The sequence below is a fragment of the Cucumis sativus genome, chromosome 4 (assembly GCF_000004075.3).
Source record: "Cucumis sativus cultivar 9930 chromosome 4, Cucumber_9930_V3, whole genome shotgun sequence".
NCBI lineage: Eukaryota > Viridiplantae > Streptophyta > Magnoliopsida > Cucurbitales > Cucurbitaceae > Cucumis > Cucumis sativus.
In genome coordinates, this window is record NC_026658.2 from 23,345,849 (window position 1) to 23,363,317 (window position 17,469).

At 33.8% G+C, this 17,469-nt stretch overlaps 2 protein-coding genes across 3 annotated transcripts; both read left to right on the top strand.

The window, feature by feature from the left end:
* Positions 1-8,713: 8,713 nt before the first annotated feature.
* Positions 8,714-12,245, top strand: LOC101206392. 2 transcript variants are annotated; one of them, XM_011655735.2, is made up of 7 exons: positions 8,714-9,148; positions 9,433-9,498; positions 9,590-9,757; positions 9,962-10,132; positions 10,391-10,600; positions 10,861-10,949; positions 11,229-12,245. In XM_011655735.2, exons 1-7 carry the CDS (start codon positions 9,058-9,060, stop codon positions 11,859-11,861), a joined length of 1,428 nt encoding a protein of 475 aa, XP_011654037.1. In that variant the 5' UTR covers positions 8,714-9,057; the 3' UTR covers positions 11,862-12,245. The 2 variants fall into 2 exon arrangements, with proteins under 2 accessions (XP_011654037.1, XP_004146020.1); XM_004145972.3 differs by having other exon boundaries at positions 8,715-9,148; positions 11,223-12,245.
* A 1,473-nt stretch (positions 12,246-13,718) lies between these two features.
* On the top strand, positions 13,719-17,331 carry LOC101206626 (ubiquitin domain-containing protein 1). The gene is made up of 4 exons (XM_004145973.3): positions 13,719-13,917; positions 14,924-15,046; positions 16,457-16,576; positions 16,975-17,331. The coding sequence occupies exons 1-4, from the start codon at positions 13,881-13,883 to the stop codon at positions 17,028-17,030; spliced, it is 336 nt and encodes a 111-aa protein (XP_004146021.1). The 5' UTR covers positions 13,719-13,880; the 3' UTR covers positions 17,031-17,331.
* The last annotated feature ends 138 nt before the right edge of the window (positions 17,332-17,469 follow it).

Sequence of the window (17,469 nt, forward strand, 5' to 3'; positions counted from 1 at the left end):
TGAATTTTAATGGATATTTAAGTAGAAAATCATATGAAAGTTATTATAAATACAAAAAAAACAGTAAAAAGAAAAAATATAGATATGAAGATCTGTTATATTTTATAAATATTTCTATTCACCTATACATGTTTTCCATTAAACTGTTAGGAGTACTTTTCATTCAACTCTACGTATTAAGATGTTAGTATTCTTCAAATTAATTTTCCATACAAATTCCAAAGAAGAAAAAAACCCATAACTCCCAATTCCACTCGATGTTAGCTCCTTGAGATAAAAGGAAATTTGCAAAGAACAAACGACCAAATCTTAGTGTTCGTACCAGATTTAAAAAAAAAATTAATTCTAATTTGTGTCACTTGAGTAGATATTATATTCTAATTTCCATAGGACTTTATGGAGTAAATTTTTTTCTAACTCTTACAAACGAGGAGACTTCCAATTAAACTTATTTTTCTTGGCACAATTAAACTTAGTCCAAACAAATAATATTTGAACCAAAATAATCAACTTAATCCAACTGTTATGATGAAAACATGTGTCATTATCATAATTGGGCAATTTATATTTTTAATTTTCATTTGGGAGCTATGTCAATTTTTTAATTAGTCTCAAATTCAATTATTTATATTTTTATCTTAATTTAGTAATGATGCAGCCATTTGTAACTGGTCTAAAAACTTTAATGTTCAAGATTTAACACGTACATAGGTGAATGAATCTTTAAAAAGATAAATTTGAAGTCAAAATATGAGTTTTTTTTACTCAATTTAACATATTAAATTAATCAAACTAATTTAGTACATGAATTTGATTCAAATTTGAAATAAGGGTTGGAATATGGCCAAACCTTAATTAATTTTTTAAAAAAGTTTAAGGTTTTATCTGCAATTTAATTTGATCTGGGGATAAAAAAAATTATTTTTAAATAAAGTAAAATTTGGAATCAAAATTTTAATTTGAAATAAGAACGAGGTTTACATATCTTTATTTGAAATAAGAATGAGGTTTACATATCTTAATTTATATGCATAAAAATTTTGAATGACCAATTTTTTAATTGGAGATAAAAAAAAATCGGTCATCAATCTTGAGATAAAGTTGAATTTATGACTCCAATTTAAATTTGAGATAAAAAAGAAACCATATCTGCAAGTTAATTTGACTTGGATTTTGAATCCAAATTTTAATTTTAAAATTGAGAATATGATTTTTTTTATGTTGAAATATTTAAATATTTTAATTAAAATATAAATTCAAAATTTATCCGAAAATGAAATAATTTAAAATAAAATAAGATAAATGTATTATCTTTTATATTTTAAATATTGAATATAATTAAAATAAGATAAGATAATTGAATTATCTTTTCTTTATTATTAAAAAAAGATTAAAAATCATTCCTAATATTTTTAGGAATTAAATTTGTTATAAAAGATGATTAAATATCATTCTGGATCTTTTAAAAATTTGATGTGTTGCCCTTATAAATATATCACATTTTAATCATTTATTCATCATCTAGCAAAAGAAAGAAAAATTTATATTATTCATTTCTCTCCCTTACTTCTTTTGTCCTTTTTTTTTTCCAAAAGCTAGAGAGTGTTTTTTTTTTTTTTAATAGTTTGCATGGATGACTTTGTTGTCAGCGATAAAACTTCTACTCTAGGACTATCGAACATTTGTCGTCAGATCCACCTCCCTGGTAGGAATGATCAGACATCTCAATCTGCTTTGCTGTCATCGATCCAACTTCTTCTAGGGGACGATCGAGTCTTTGCCGTCAATCCACCTTTCTAGTAGGAGCGATCAGATTTCTCGGTTTTGCTTCATCATCATCGACATGACTTCTTCTAAGGGATGATCAGACTTTTGTCGCAAGGTCTACCTCCCTAGTAGGAGTGATCATACTTCTCGGTTCTACTTTGTCATTAGCGATTCGACTACTTCTAAGCGATGATCGAGCTTTTATCGCTAGTTCCACCTTTTTAGTAGGAGCGATCAGGCTTCTCAGTTTTGCTTCACCGTCATCGAGCTAACTTCTTGTAGGAGACGATTGGACTTTTGCCACCATATCCACCTCCCTAGTAGGAGTGATCGGACTTCTCGGTTCTGCTCCGTTGTCAACGATCCGACTTCTTCTAGGAGACGATCAAACTTTTATCGTCATATCCACCTTCCTAAAGCGATCGAGTTTAGTTCTGCTTTGTCGTCAACGATTCAACTTCTTCTAGAGGACAATCGGGCTTTTGCCATTAGATTCACCTCCCTAGTAGAAGCGATCGGGCTTCTCGGTTCTGCTTCGCTGTCAGCGATTCAACTTTTTTTTTTGTTTTTTTTCTTTCTTCTTCTTTTTTTGTTTTTTTTTCTTTTCAATTTTCTTTTTTCTTTTTTGTTTTGTTTTTTTTCTTTTATGTTTTGTTTTCAATTTTTTTTTCTTTCTTTTATTTATTTATTTTCTTCTTATTATTTTTTACTTATAAAAAAAAAATCTTTTTTTATGTAGGAATTCTGCCTTTCACCATGGTGCACTTCACTGAGTATTCTGATTTGACCAAAATGTGTTTAATTATCATAAGGGACGAAAATCAATCTTTAGAGAGTGGGGTCATTCTTCCTGTGAGAGAAGGAACATTCGAGAATATTACGAACTCCCAAATACTCAAGGATAATTTTATTTATTTGCCTAAATGATCTAAGGAACGGTCTGTAAACCTAAATTCATCTTTGACATCTTGGTTTCTCAAATCCTCAATCCTTAACAAGCCTCCAAATGAGAATCCATAATTGACATTGGGTCGTCGAATTATAAGCGATTAAAAAATTCGTTGGGACAATGTGCTCAAATTCCATGGAGAATTTTACTATCCTTCTCATTATTGGGAATGGTTAGAGCTTGCCATTGCTAGAAATATGACGATACTCAAGAGACTTTCATATTCAGTACTGTGATGGCCTCCCTGTACACATATGATTGTACTAGTGACCTTGTTCGGGTTTTCTGTGAGGCATGGTGTCCTTCAACAAACACCCTTCACACCTCAGCTGGTGAGATGTCCATCTTTTTACGAGACTTATGGATGCTAGGAGGACTCCCTATTAAAAGTAGATTTTATGAAGAAAGCATTGATTTCCATCAAGACTTATTAGGATCACATGATGCATTTCCAAAAAGTTGCGAGCATTTTTTGCAACCTAATATCACATTGTCTCTTAACACGTGGATCACTCTCAAATCCTTGTGAGTGAATGGATCTCTTCATTACGCGATTCGAGGCAAAGTATCCAAAGGCGCCAGCTCGAAAGCAAAAAAAAAAACTTCTCACCCTCCCTCAACTCATAATCCATATGGAATTTCCATCGAAAGTCTTGATTGGTTTGAAGCTGAACTCAATGTGTTCCTTGACTTAAGCGTTGCAGATGAACATAAGGACAAGACCTATCTAGCGGCATTTCTCTCTTGTATGTGTGTTAGTGTTCCCTGACAAGCAACTTTCCCTTTGTCTGGAGGTCTTTAAGGTTGCTAGCCTCATGGCGGAAGGCTACACCTTTAGCCTTGCTATCCCTATTTTAGCCAATATTTATAGCGGCCTATGCCAGATTCGTGATTCTACTTTATCACTTGGTTATTCCAATGTATGTTTTCCTCTTCACTATGTTCATGGGTGACTTGCTCTTTACTTCAACACTCATTATAAAGCCCCTAGAAGTCTTAGGGGTCCATGCATGATTGAGTTTTCTAGTGAAGGTAGGGCCAAATATTATACTAATCTTGAGGCTCGAACACATATTCACAAGAAAAAGTATGTGTCATGGCACACGTGACTTCAAGCAAAGAATAAAGATGAACTCTTAACGGATGATGAAAAGTAGATTAATTGGAATACTTCATTCTTTAATTCGCTCTTGTTTTCTATCTTCGCAATGTGGATCATCCACGGTTATTGAACCTTATAGTCCTTGTCGCTTTAGCCGACAAATTTAGGTTTTATCAAGACGTGTCATATGACTTAGGCAAAAAAGTTTTCGAAGCTGATTTGGCCAAGTACGATATTATTGGATGATTTGTGTTCGCAAGAACACACTTTCCCAAGTATATCTTCATGTGTCTATCCTTAACTCGGATGCCCATATTGCGTCTCATTATAAGGTCTGGTGGTTTGTAAAACACGGTGATTACCTTCAAGGAGTGCAACATTTGATAAATTGTTTCACTCCCTTTCACATCAAATCCAAAACCACACAAAAAATTGAGAATAATTTTGGTAGTGGAAGTCAAAAGATATGCTCAAATGAAACTGAGGAACGACTCGAGGAGAAAATCGAGTAAGGTACAAAGTGCTTGGTGGATAATTCGACCCCTTCTACACAATTTAAACTTCCTATTAGAGGTGGTACTGACAACGTTGGTAAGGACAACCGCTTATTGATAACTGCCAAGCGCCCTTCTGAACGTACTAAAGACAATCAAAGCAGTAATGATGATCGTCATTGGAAGAGACCCAAGAGGCTCAACAAACAGTCAATTGATGATGAAGAGCCTCCTATTAAAGACCGTGATGCCACACAATTTTTTGACGTCCCCTCCCCCTAGTTTCTTTTCGTCTCCTTTTTTTATTACTTATTTATTTTATTTCCACTTTTTTACTCCCACCATTATTTCTTGTTAACATTATTTTGTAGTTCTCTTTAGGTGACCATGACCTACACATCGTAGGAATCTTAAAGCTGATGGTGAATCTAGAAGGTTATAACGTTGTTCTTACTTATAGTGAGAACTCTAAGACATCTATAGGTGCACCTATTGAGTCACCTCGTTCTCTTGTGATCAATGGGTTCCCTAAACAAGTGGAGGGATCGAAGCCTATTGCAGTTTATGAGATTTCTCATTTTTGTGTCGACAACTTAATTTCTAACCTCCGACGACAGATTGTCATAACCTTGTGAAAAAACCTACGATAAAAGATCATCCATACCCCTTTTGAAGGAGTAAGTAGTCTTGAATCAAATGCTTAAGATCTTTGATGCAATTGCAACTACTGACAGCAATAACCTTATCATTTTGAGGAAGCTTGTGGATGGTTACTTTCAAGGTGTCGAGAGCCATAATCGAATACATTCCTCATTTTTACTCCAATCAACTAAGGATGCTCAGTTAACAGAGACAAAAGGTTTTATGAAGACTCTGCGACTTGATGCGAGAATCGTATATTGGCAAAGACTAGTACCGTCAAACATCAACTTACACGACTATCTGCCAAGGAGGTTAAACTAGAGGCAAAACTAATGGTGGTGTGGACAGAGTGCTCCAAACTTTTTGGCATAATTTTCAAGAACAACATGGAGCTGAAGCAGAAGCAGCATGAGATTTCAAAGACTTGTGAGAAAATTGACAAACTTGAATGTGCCCCAATCGTTGGAGATGTTGATGCTAAAATGCTATCAGCGCTTTGTGAATCTTTAGAAAAAGCACACACTAGAAGAGCTGAAGAACCTTAAATGGACTTCATGATTCACTACCTCCTCTTATTTATCTATTTATGCTATTTGTTATTTTCGATCTAGAAATTTATAATAAAATTTTCATTCTTTGATTGTTCGACTTCTCATTTTTTCTATATTGAATGCAATTTGTCATTTTGTTTTTATTATTGGACTGGACTTAAGGTTTTTCTCAAGCTACCTGCGTACCCTTTATAATGTATGGATCAAGTCATAATGTAGTTCAACTTTTTTTATTTATTTGTCATTCACCTTTTAAGCTCTTGTGGGCTAGGAGCACCATGCAGTTTAGGCTTTTGCGATAAGAAGATTTGCATATTTAACAACTCGTATTATCATAAGGATTTGTTCACCTTCTTTATTTGTAAAATTGATGAATATAATAACTCTTGATTGTTTACTATCAATAAATCTTATGTATTTATGTCAACAAACAATTTTCTCTTTATGCGTGATGGGACACGACTGTGAATCTCATTGTTCTTGTTTTTTTTTTATGAAATGGTGTTGCCTTCAAAGTTTTCATCTCTCTTTCGTGTTGATTGCTTGACATATTTAGAAGATCAAAAGCATATGTTGAAAGTTGATCTCTCTTTGATGTGAAGATACTTAGCCTTTTGAAAGCGGAAGTTCGAGTGGAAGTAGATGTTGGACATTGATTTTCTTTTCTTTCATGGTCATACTCAATCTTTGAAATACTGAAGATCAAGTAGTTGAAAAGGCTTTATACAATCAAAGACATAAGTCATTTGCTTAATTTCATTTGAATTGTCAATTTCTTCAGAACATGCATAATTGTTGCTGACTTCTCTATGCTGATAGCATGAAATGCAGTGACTTCAAATACTTTCTTTAGATGATCATCAAGGAAGCTTCTTGGAAGAAATGCAGTCAAAGTTATCGATTGTTGAGGTTGGAAGAAGTCTTCGTATTTTCCTTTGATAGACTTAGGCTTCCACATCTTCTTGTTTCTTTTCTCCCTTTTTATGAGAGCTGCTTACTTTTTCATGCTTCTGATGAAAGTGCGACTTCGTTTGAATGAAATTTGGTTGCCTCTTTTTTCTTTTACAAAACACGACTAACCATCCTTCGAAATCATCTTCAACATGCTTTTCTTTGTTTTGAGAGTTCGTTATCACAATCTTTTGTTGGAATCGAACAAGTATAGGTTCGAAAGTCCCAAACTAAATCAAGATTTTCCGTTGATCATAAGGTAACGTTGATGATGGCAGAACAGTTGAAGTCATCTCAACTGCAACATGATTCGTCTGAGCTACTTCATCCATATTCAGCTCGATCTTCTTTTCACGAGCCACCTTTAGAATCAACTCCTTCAACATGAAATATTTTCTAATAGGATGACTAATGACCCGACGATACTTGCAATAGTTAGGATCATCTATTTTTTCTGCTTGTTCCGGTCATTTACATTCTGAGCTGAATAAGTTGTTTGTCTAGCAGTTGCTCTAACATGTTTCAACATCAAAGTCGGGAAATGGATACAATTTTTCCTGTCTTTCTTTAAGAGTTGGCTCATGTTTCTCTTTGCCATCATGTTTTCTTTCAATTTTTGTTTCTTTTCTTTTGGAGAAGTATTTCAATGGAGACTTATGAACAACCGTAGACTTGTTAATGACACTATTTATGATCTTTCTAGTGTCGTTGATTTCATTATTCCCCTTTTTCACTTCAGAGACTAAGAAATCTTTAGTTCCTCTATTAGCAATGCTCAACTCCATGTCGTGGGCGCGAGTTGCTAAATCTTCAAATGTACGAGGTTTTATTCCGACAAAATATAGAGAAGTTTCCAGTGCATGCCTTGGGTGCACATCTCCACTGCAGACAGTTCTGTGAGCTTGTCTTTGCAATCCAAGCTTAGAGCTCTCCATCGATTTATGTAGTCAATGACCGACTCTCCCTTTCATTGTCTTGTGTTAGTAAGCCCCATCATGCTTACAGTGCGTCTGGTGTTGTAGAAGCGATTGATGAACTCTTTTTTCCAGTTATTTCCAGCTGTCTATGACTTTTGGCTCCAAATCAGTATATCACTCGAAAGCATTTTCCTTCAAGTTTTGAACGAACTGTCTAACTAGTTGGTCTTCTCTTGATCTTGCGTTCTCACATGTTTCAACAAAGTGAACAATGTGCTGCTTTGGATTGCCTTTTCTGTCGAATTGTTAGAACTTTGGAGGTTGATACCCAACAGGCATTCGTAGGTAATTGATTCTCTTGGTATATGGCTTGGAGTACATAAACGAAGTTTGTGACGATCCTCCATACTGAGCTCTTATGGAGCTTGTGATCATATGCTATAGTTGTTTGATTGATAAGAAGGTAACAGAGATAGACTGTTGCGTCTGATTTTTCTACAACACAGCTTTACTGCAACACAATTGAATTTAGAGTAAATAATATTTTATTAAACCAAAATAATTAATTTGATTCTACAGTTATGTTCTCAATTTCAATTTGAAACACATGTCAATTTTTTAATTAGTCACAAATTCAATTATTTATACTTTTCAAAATTAATTTAATAATGATGTAACAATTTGTAATTGGTCTAAAAAGTTCCTACTCAACACTTTGAACACGATGATTTAGGAAGTAAAAACCAAGCAAAATTGCATGTTTTGGCTTCAATAGAAGTCGTCTAAAATTGATAATAGCTCACTAAAGGGATCGGTCAAATGATTTGTTGAGTTGCTTTTAAATTTTGGAATCATCTCCCAATTTGTTGCAATGAATCATCTAAAATTGATAATAGCTCGACCAAAGAAGACCATCAAATGAAAAACAATTCGTTGTAGTTCCTTTAATTTCTAGAATCATTTTCTTCTTCCTAAAGATACAGTCGCTTCACCTTTCCATATTCCTTATCTCGACTATGGGAGGTTATGGGATTTTCCCCCAATTCACCCTAATTAATTCTTGAAGTAATCCTACTTTTGACATAAACAATCTTAGACCAAGTTTGGGAGTGTTTTGTGTAAATTTCTTTTCGATTTGTTCATACTTATGCAAAAGTGGTTATCAAATAAAATCCCTTGGAATTTCTTTTCTGTATTAAAGGAAAACAAAAAGTAAGCATTTAGAGGAAAGAAAAATTTCCCAAGGAACTTTAATCAACAGAAAAGGGAAGTTTTACTTTTGAAGTTTAATCTAAAGAACAGTTTATATTTTTATAAAAACAACTTTTAGAAAATTACACACAAATATTCCCTCATTACACACAGAATGTTTGTTTTGAGTTTCTTCACAAAAATCCAGACCCGAACTCCAAACACCATTACAAAACCAAGCGAGGAAAGTGGGATTGGAGAGCGAGCACAAGAACAAGATAGCCTCTCTCAACTTAACACACACACCTTCCAAAGCAAAATCAAACAAAACCCATTTCCCACTTCGGATCATAGCCTCTGAACCCCCTTTCATATTCCAACCCAAGTTTACTGGAAATGGAGCGAGGGAAATGAATTCCCAAACAAAGAAGCTGCAACTCTCTTGATTCATCCTTTCACTTCTCCAAATCTCTCCCTCTCCATCATCTCAGTGATGGGTTGTTCGGTTATCATGAGAAATCCCCTTCTCTTCCTTGCTTTCATAGTCCCAATTGTTAGTTTTCAAGTTGATTCTGCTGCTTCTGGTAAGTGGGTTCTTCTTATATTGGTTTTTTTTATCACCTGGTATTAGTGAAATGTGCCTTGGCCCCAAATTTGCAATTTATTTTAAGTGGGGGCGAGCTAGAATTTCATTGGATGTTGTTTCTTCAAGTTTCCTCCTGACATTTCTGTCGAGGGTCATCTGGGGTTCTCTATTTATTGTTTCTTGTAGGCGTTCTTAGAAATTTATGTTCTCACATTCAAGCCTTTTGTGATTTTTTTCATGCCGTTGATCTTTTGAAAACTATTCTGTATTCTGATTACTCAGGACCATTGGCAAGGCATTTGTCTTCTCTTCTTAAATGGACTGGTTCTTCCAAAACTCCTCAACCAGGTGACTTTGCAGTATCCATTTGATCTGTAATGTTGATATGTTTTATCTGTAATCTGGCCAAATTTAATGTATGAGAGGTTGCTTCTTACAGATGGGAATGCTATTCAGTTTGAGAGTGGCTACTTAGTTGAAACTATTGTAGAGGGAAATGAAATTGGAATGGTTCCTTACAAGATTCGTGTCTCCGAGGATGGTGAACTCTTTGCTGTTGATTCGGTTAATAGCAATGTTGTCAAGGTTTCTCCGCCATTGTCTCGATGTACGCTCATTTCTCTCCTCCATTAATGAAACATGTACCTCTATTGATGTTTCTTAACTGCTGTAACTTCGTTTAGCTTGTTTTTTTATTCTTGGTAACTACTAAAGCTCATATTTGATGGAAGCATTTTTAAGTAGCATATTGAGAATTGTGTTGTTTACTCATCTGGGGTTTGTAATCGTCTAGAAACTATTGCCTTTTCAGATAGTAGAGCGAGATTGGTTGCTGGGTCTTTCCAGGGGTACAAAGGGCATGTCGATGGGAAACCAAGTGATGCTCGGTTCAATCAGCCAAAAGGCATAACTATAGATGATAAAGGAAATGTGTATGTTGCTGATACCCTGAATCTTGCCATCAGAAAGATTGTTGATGCCGGTACATAACATTAGTCTTTTCTGCCCCACACCAAATAGTAATGTAGGATTTTTTCTTTGAATGAAAATTTGTTTAAATCTAAGTTTCTTACTCTCTGCTTTCTTGAGACTCGGAAAGTATTGTGATTTCAAAGTTAAGCTATCATTTTCCCCTCATTATTAAAAACTTGGGTCAGAGTTGAACTTGAGTGTGGAAACAAGTAGTAGATTCTGCATTTGGACATACAGACATTCTCTCTGAGTGAAAAGTTATCTGTAGGTGTGACAACAATAGCAGGAGGCAAGACAAATGTTCCAGGCTATAGCGATGGGCCTGGTGAGGAAGCCAAGTTTTCAAATGATTTTGATGTCATATATGTCAGGCGTACCTGTTCGTTGTTGGTTGTTGATAGAGGAAATGCTGCACTTCGCCAAATATCTCTTAACAAGGAGGATTGTGATTACCAATATGGTTCAGTTTCTACCTCAGGTTTGGACTTAATTATGAGCAAATAGTTTGGTCATGTTATGTATTAGCTCGGTCGTTGGTCCTGATGAATAAACTTGAAGAAAACTGGGAACAGTCTTATCAACACCCATATAAAATAGAGCAATTTAAACAATATAGTGTTGGATATTAAAAAATATAATCAATTATGCTGCCACGGCGTATGTCATTTCCTTAAACCGGTCAATATCAGATTCAAATGCTAATGGGTTACTCCTTTCTCACTATTAAACATTTTGCAGATGTTGCCATGTTCATTGGTGCTCTTCTAATAGGATACTTTACGTATATGCTTCAGCATGGATTCAGGCTGTCATTCTTCACTTTTATGGTAAGAGCACATATCTCCCTTTTCCAACTTGAACTGGAACACTGAACAAAGTTGTAATTCTAATCATTATAATGATAATTAGCAACAATCTCACTAAGCTCTTCAATTCCTTCTGCTTAATCTTTGAAAGAATTTTGGGGAGCGCTTGATGCCTCTCAACACAACCTTTTGAAATTTTGTGTTTTGTTGGGTAATTCGAGAGTTGTACTTTTCTATGGGAGTTAAAAAAAATTATTTAGCCAAATGATTTGAAATGTAATAAACTGTGCATAGGTGCAGAGTGAACATTTGGAGACTGAAACTAAAGAACTGAGCAAGGGGAAACAGACTAAGCTTGTAAGTACCATAAAAGAAGAAACATGGTGGGAGTCTTTTGGACAGGTCGTTGCCGAACTTTACAAGCAAGCAATCGAATTGCTGCCCGGAAACCTCAAATCCTTTCTTCGGCCTTACTTTAGATCAGAGGATAACAAGGAGAAAGGTCTAACTCCTTTGAAAGATGCTCTCAAGATGCCAGAAGATGAGATCAAGACCAATGTGTCCTTGAAACAGAAAACTGTCACTCCTCTCTCTGAAACCAAGCATGCCTCAATCAAACACGATGAATTGAAGCCACCAAAAATGAAATCAAGTATCAAGAATCCATCTCTCCTAAACAAGCACAGCCATTCAGGACAAGAGTACGCTGAGTTTTACGGGACAGGCATGGTTTCTTCTTCCCTCAGCCGGTCCAAGGGCCAGAAGGATAGATCAAGACATCGACAGAAAGAGAAAGGATTAGATATCTTAACAGGCACACTCGGGGCTGAACCAAAACTTGCAGAGATGAGGACGGATTATAACGAGCCAAAGTTTGACCAGTACAATATCAGGAATAAATACAGATATGATTCTTCATCCTTCCATTTCTGATGAACTTGAGTCTTGATGAATTCATTTGACTATACACAGCCAAAGTATACAAATGACCTCAGTTTTCTGCAAGGTTTGATAACTTCTAGCTTCCCCAAGGAGATAGATGGACATTCTTGAAGAATGGATTGAGAAGAAACTTGAAGATTGATCTTTATGGCTTCTTTTTGTTTTAGCCGTATGTTATTTTTCTTGTATCCTTTGAATGTAGGCCTAGATTGATTTACATTGGGTTGTTGATACTCTTGAGAATTAATTGTCATTTTGATGTACCCACAAATTCTTAACTGCCCCATCTTTGTTAATTTCTTTGTAGGATCTATCGGGTGTTAGAAGTGATAATCTCAGAGAACTATTGCAATATAACTAAAGCATTAAAACTTATAGTATAATTAAATCTCTTTAAGCATTATCAAAGTAATTAGTGTAAATGAAGGTTCAAATTTTCGTAGAGCTATGAAGTTCATATCATAGATCTTATAGCCACCAATATTTTTTCTATGTTTGAATTTATAATTTTCTGTTCAGATCTTTCTTTCCTTTTCTTTCCTTTCTAAAAACATTGAATTATAAAATCATACCCCAATTTAAAAAAGAAAAAAAAAACCTGTCCTATAAAATGGATCAAAATTTAAGTTTCTCATTTGACAATTATTGTGATACTATACAGAAAATTGGACCTTTTAAAAAATTCATTTTGATTGACATGTTCAATCAATTTTGTTCAAGATTGATAAGGCACTTTTCCAATATCATTTTCACTTTATTAAAAAATAATAATTAGACAACTTTACCAATTACCACATGGAGTTTCAATAATACTTTTTACATTCAAATTTGAAAAGTAGGATGGCCTAGATGCCACTTTCTTTTTTTAATAAGAAAAACTTATAAAATTGTTTGATTTATTATATATTATTAGGAGAATCTTATTCATATAAAATAATATAATACTTTGTTGAGTTCTTTGTAAAAAAGTCTCTCTTTTTAAGTTGGGAATCTAGCCAGTTGCTAATGAAGTCAATTTTAATAATTTTGAATCTTAAAATAAATTAACTAACATAAACTTAGAACATCCATTTATTATCACTTGGATTAGACATATAATTTTTCTAAAAGAATATGTTTGATAAATTTTGCATATAGTAAAATACAAACAATAAAATTGAGTTCCAATTGGAATAAAAAGACATCAAATAATTCCACTTTTTAAAAGAACTTTCCTTTTAGTTTTAAAAAAATAGGTTTGATTTAAAAAAAAACGTGGTTGAAAGAAAGATCAAAATGATTATAAAAGTCTTAATATTGTGTGTAATCAATTTTGTAACCTATGAGATCCAAACAATTATAAAGATGGTAGATAGTGTTCAAAGTTTATATATTTAAGTATACTCTAAGGATGTGTAAGACACTTCATTGAATTTATAAACGTCATTAAAAAGCAACATGCTTGTAAATATCTTTTACAAAACAAAATTTCCATAGGAGAGAAAATGTTAAACTATTTTTGAAAATAACAACACATATTATATATATATAACAAAAAGATTGATTTGATTAGTTTCTATAACTTATAGATATTGATGAACTCTTATATGATATATTAGTTTCTATCAATATTAGATGCTTAATAGATTTTGATGGATGCCTACCTAAAAAAACTAACTTCCAAATTTGTTAGAAATAAACATAAAGTTTAATCTAAAATGATAAATATAATGGCATAATTAGATTAAAGAAGAAAACCAAAAGTAAAATTCAAAATTGAAACTCTCCTTAATAAATTTAAAACTTTTTAGGTATATTTTTGTAAATATATATTGTTTTATTTCCATAAGAATTATCCTAATTATTATTAAGTAATGAAAACCAGAGGGACTCAAAGCTTCGGCTTTTGACTTTTTGGACTCTCAGCGAACCTTCTTCCCTCTGTTCACTTTTTCCTTCCAAATCTGCCTTTCCTCTTCCTTCTCTTCTCACCCCTTTTCTTCTTTTTCTCTCCAAATTTTGTACTCTTTAATGGGTTGTGCCGGATCGTCGCAGGCCAAAGGCGACGGTGAGTTTATTCTTCAACTTACTTTTCCCATATTCTGATTGTTTTCCGAGATTCTTCTTCTGCCAAATGAAGGATTGTCACCTTTTTTCTCATGTTTAATTCTGGGCTTCTATTCGTTTTCAGTTCTATGATGAATTTGCAGTGACCCCACTTTGATGGAGTGGTTAATCGTGTTTGGGAAAAGTGTTTGTGGAATGCAAGATGGGAATTTGTTAATCTGAATTAGCTTTATTGTTAAGCGAATAGATTGTTGGCATTTTAGTCTGTGTGATTCACTGATTGCCTTTTGAGCTTGTAGTGAATGATTGGTCTTTTCTTGAGTGTAATTTGTGTTTTTATTGCCTTTTCGTTATAAGACATTTGGTTTTGAGCTTCTTTAGCTTGTAATTAATGGTCTTGAAGAGCTGAGATTCATTGGTTTTTTCATTTAGTTGTAGCAATTTATTTGATTGCTGAAGTTTTTAATTGGAAACTCTGTGGTCTTTGGTATTTTTTTCATCATTTTATTGGGATGCCAATTTAGGGCGGTTAGTTCTTTGTATCTCATACACCCCTGCAGTGATTGCTAAACCTCTTTGAGCTGGTTGGCTGGGCACTTTTCTGTTGTTTGTTCATGGGCTCCTTTTTGTTACGCTTATTTTTCTTGTATGCCCTTGTAGTTCTTTGTTTTTCTCAATGGAATTTTAAAAAAGTGTTGGTTCTGCTGATCTCCCTCGTGGAGTTGAGTTTTTAAAGCTGATATGATACTATTATTCAATGAAAGGATTGAAATGCTCATAGTAATTCTCATGGATTTGGGGAATTTGATGTTAACATTCGTCGCCAGCTTCTTATGTTGTAAAGTCGATGTGATTGGTTCTTGCATTGATTATCCATTTATTTTTCTAATGAAATTCAGCCTCTTCAACTTTATTTCTTCAATCATCGTTCTTTAGGTGTTAATCTCAAAAGCTATAAGGAACTTATAGGATCCTCTTAGTCACTTGAAGATTCTTTTTTGATTCAGGGTCTGTGAAAAAAATCCGGAAGCCTAAACCTTGGAAGAATCCCCAGCCAATAACAAAGACAGATCTTGTGCGGATGCGTGATGAATTTTGGGATACTGCACCTCATTATGGTGGCAGAAAAGGTAACACTGTAATGCCAATTTTTTTATCTTGCATAATATTTCTAGTCTTTGTAATTTATTGTTGACCTGATCTTGAACTTTATATCACATTTTATGTAAAAGGTAACTGAGACTAGAATGACTAAAAGAAGTTCTTCAATGCTCATGAAAATTTATGATTCAGAAAGATTGTTACACTGGTTTCGTGCTACTGATTATCTTCAGGATCATTATGTGCAAAGATTTCCCAGTCTAGTTGGTCACGACTCATGAAAAGTAATCCTCTATATTTAGCATCGTGGCCTCTCAAAGAAACAGAAATTTTACTAGAAAGGAAGAGAATTTTGTATTATGGATCATCAAGAATTTAAGAGTGATCTCTATTTAAGACTATGCTGTCGAGCATTTTCCACCACCCTCATTTGTTTGAGCAGTTGTTAGCCAGGCTGATTGAGTCTATCAGAAAATGCTTTCTACTTAGGAGTATTAGTTGGTCAGTTCTTTAATTTAAAGGTTCACTACATATCTTCTAGTTTTGAACTGCAGATAGACAAGGCACATTAAGTCTTAGACCTCTAGTTAAATTACCATATAGTTCAGCAGAATGTACATCCTCAATGCCATTGATCTGTATAAAAATGCTCTGCTTCAATGTGTGCCCGATTCGAGGGTACAACTATGCATGAATGTGACCAATAGTTGAATAAAAGTGAGAAAAACAGGAATGAGTGTGCTAATAAACAACTTATATTACGTAATTGTAGCCATGGAATTGATGAAAGCTGCTTTAATGATAATGTGTAATGTAAACTTTCATTGGCTGGACTAGTGGTAGAAAAGGAGACATAATCTCAATAAATGACTAAGAAGTCATGGTTCAATCTAGGTAGCAATCTACCTAGGAATTAATTTTCTATGGATTTTCTTGACCCTCAAATGTTTAGGGTTAAATGGGTTATCCTATGAATCGTTAGATCAGTCTACATGCGTAAGTTGGTCTGAACATTCACGAATATAAAAAAAATGGTAACGTGTAATGTAAAGTCGTCTTTTTCCTCAGCTTATCTACCCTCATTCACAAAGGAGCTGCTCTTTTGTACTATGTCTCAGATAGAATGTTCTTTTATGATCTATTTCATCAATAAATGAGATGGTTTCTATTTCCTATGAAAGAAAATGGTAATATGTATTGAAGCAAGTAGGAGAAATTATCATTAGCATCCAAGGCTTTAAATTCAGTTTCAAATTTTGTTTCATGCATTTTGCAAATGAAGCTACACCTCATCAATTGGTCGTTAGTGAAGTTAGACATTAGACTATGGCATGAGTTTTTGTTTGTTGTTCATATTCATGTTCACCAGATGATTGTGCTCTGTAGTGTTCATATAAGAGCTGAAACCATTAAAAAGAATCTTATTTTGTGGGCATTAGAGATCTGGGATGCACTTCGAGCTGCTGCAGAAGCTGATTTGACGCTAGCACAAGCAATTGTGGATAGTGCAGGGATCATTGTACAAAGTGCTGATTTAACCATTTGTTATGATGAAAGAGGTATTTATAATCAACCCCACTACTTTTATTAATCCAAAAAGCACCCCACCACTCTTTAGAATATCTTCACTCTACCTTGCATACTTCATTCTTGGATCTAGGATCTAATGCTTGGTTTCTGTGGCATTGGGAAAATTGTAATATTGTTAATATCTTATTCTGATTGGAAAACGCGAAATATTACTATAATTTATTTATTCAGTTAGAATGAAAGTCATGAATATAGATAAGATAAGATATAAGATAGTTCCATTGTCCAAGGAAAAACGAAGTTGTGAGTATTGAGTGTGGCATTAGATGGTTCGATCCAACACTCTTTTTGCATATATTATCAATTGTGATTTAAATTTCCTAATGTTTTTTTTTTTTTTTTATCCTTTCTCACAAATCAATTGCAGGTGCGAAATACGAATTGCCTAAGTATGTTTTGAGCGAGCCAACAAACTTGGTTTGAAGTAAAATATGAGAGAGATGAGGAAGAGGCTGTGTATCTTTTGTGTTGGAAATTGATTGTAAATCATGTATATTACAATATTACTTCCTTTTCTAATGTTTCTTTTCAGTCTGTACTTTGAAAGATTTCCCATATTGATCAATTGGGGACTTGCGCTAACTTGCTGTAAGTTCGTTTTGATCCAATGAAAGGAATGAAATGTCTATTTGGAGTTGTCTCGGTCTTGTCCTATTGAGTTACAGATATTTATTATCGTAAACATTTAATTCCTACACATATATGCAATTTGGTTAAACCCAAAGAGAGTTCATCATCCTAATATCAATTAGGTTCTCCATATTATGTTATTCCTCGTTTCACATGTATATTGGTTAAATTTCATAATCTATTGTCATATATAAATGGACAAAATTGACTTTGGATTTATTTTTTATAGGTT

Coding starts and splice junctions, on each gene's coding strand:
- LOC101206626 (XM_004145973.3), top strand. CDS start 13,881: ATGGGTTGTGCCGGATCGTCGCAGGCCAAAGGCGACG. Junction 13,918..14,923: donor GTCGCAGGCCAAAGGCGACG/GTGAGTTTATTC, acceptor TTTTTGATTCAG/GGTCTGTGAAAAAAATCCGG. Junction 16,577..16,974: donor CATTTGTTATGATGAAAGAG/GTATTTATAATC, acceptor AATCAATTGCAG/GTGCGAAATACGAATTGCCT.
- LOC101206392 (XM_004145972.3), top strand. CDS start 9,058: ATGGGTTGTTCGGTTATCATGAGAAATCCCCTTCTCTTCCTTGCTTTC. Junction 9,758..9,961: donor TTCTCCGCCATTGTCTCGAT/GTACGCTCATTT, acceptor TTGCCTTTTCAG/ATAGTAGAGCGAGATTGGTT. Junction 10,601..10,860: donor TGGTTCAGTTTCTACCTCAG/GTTTGGACTTAA, acceptor AACATTTTGCAG/ATGTTGCCATGTTCATTGGT.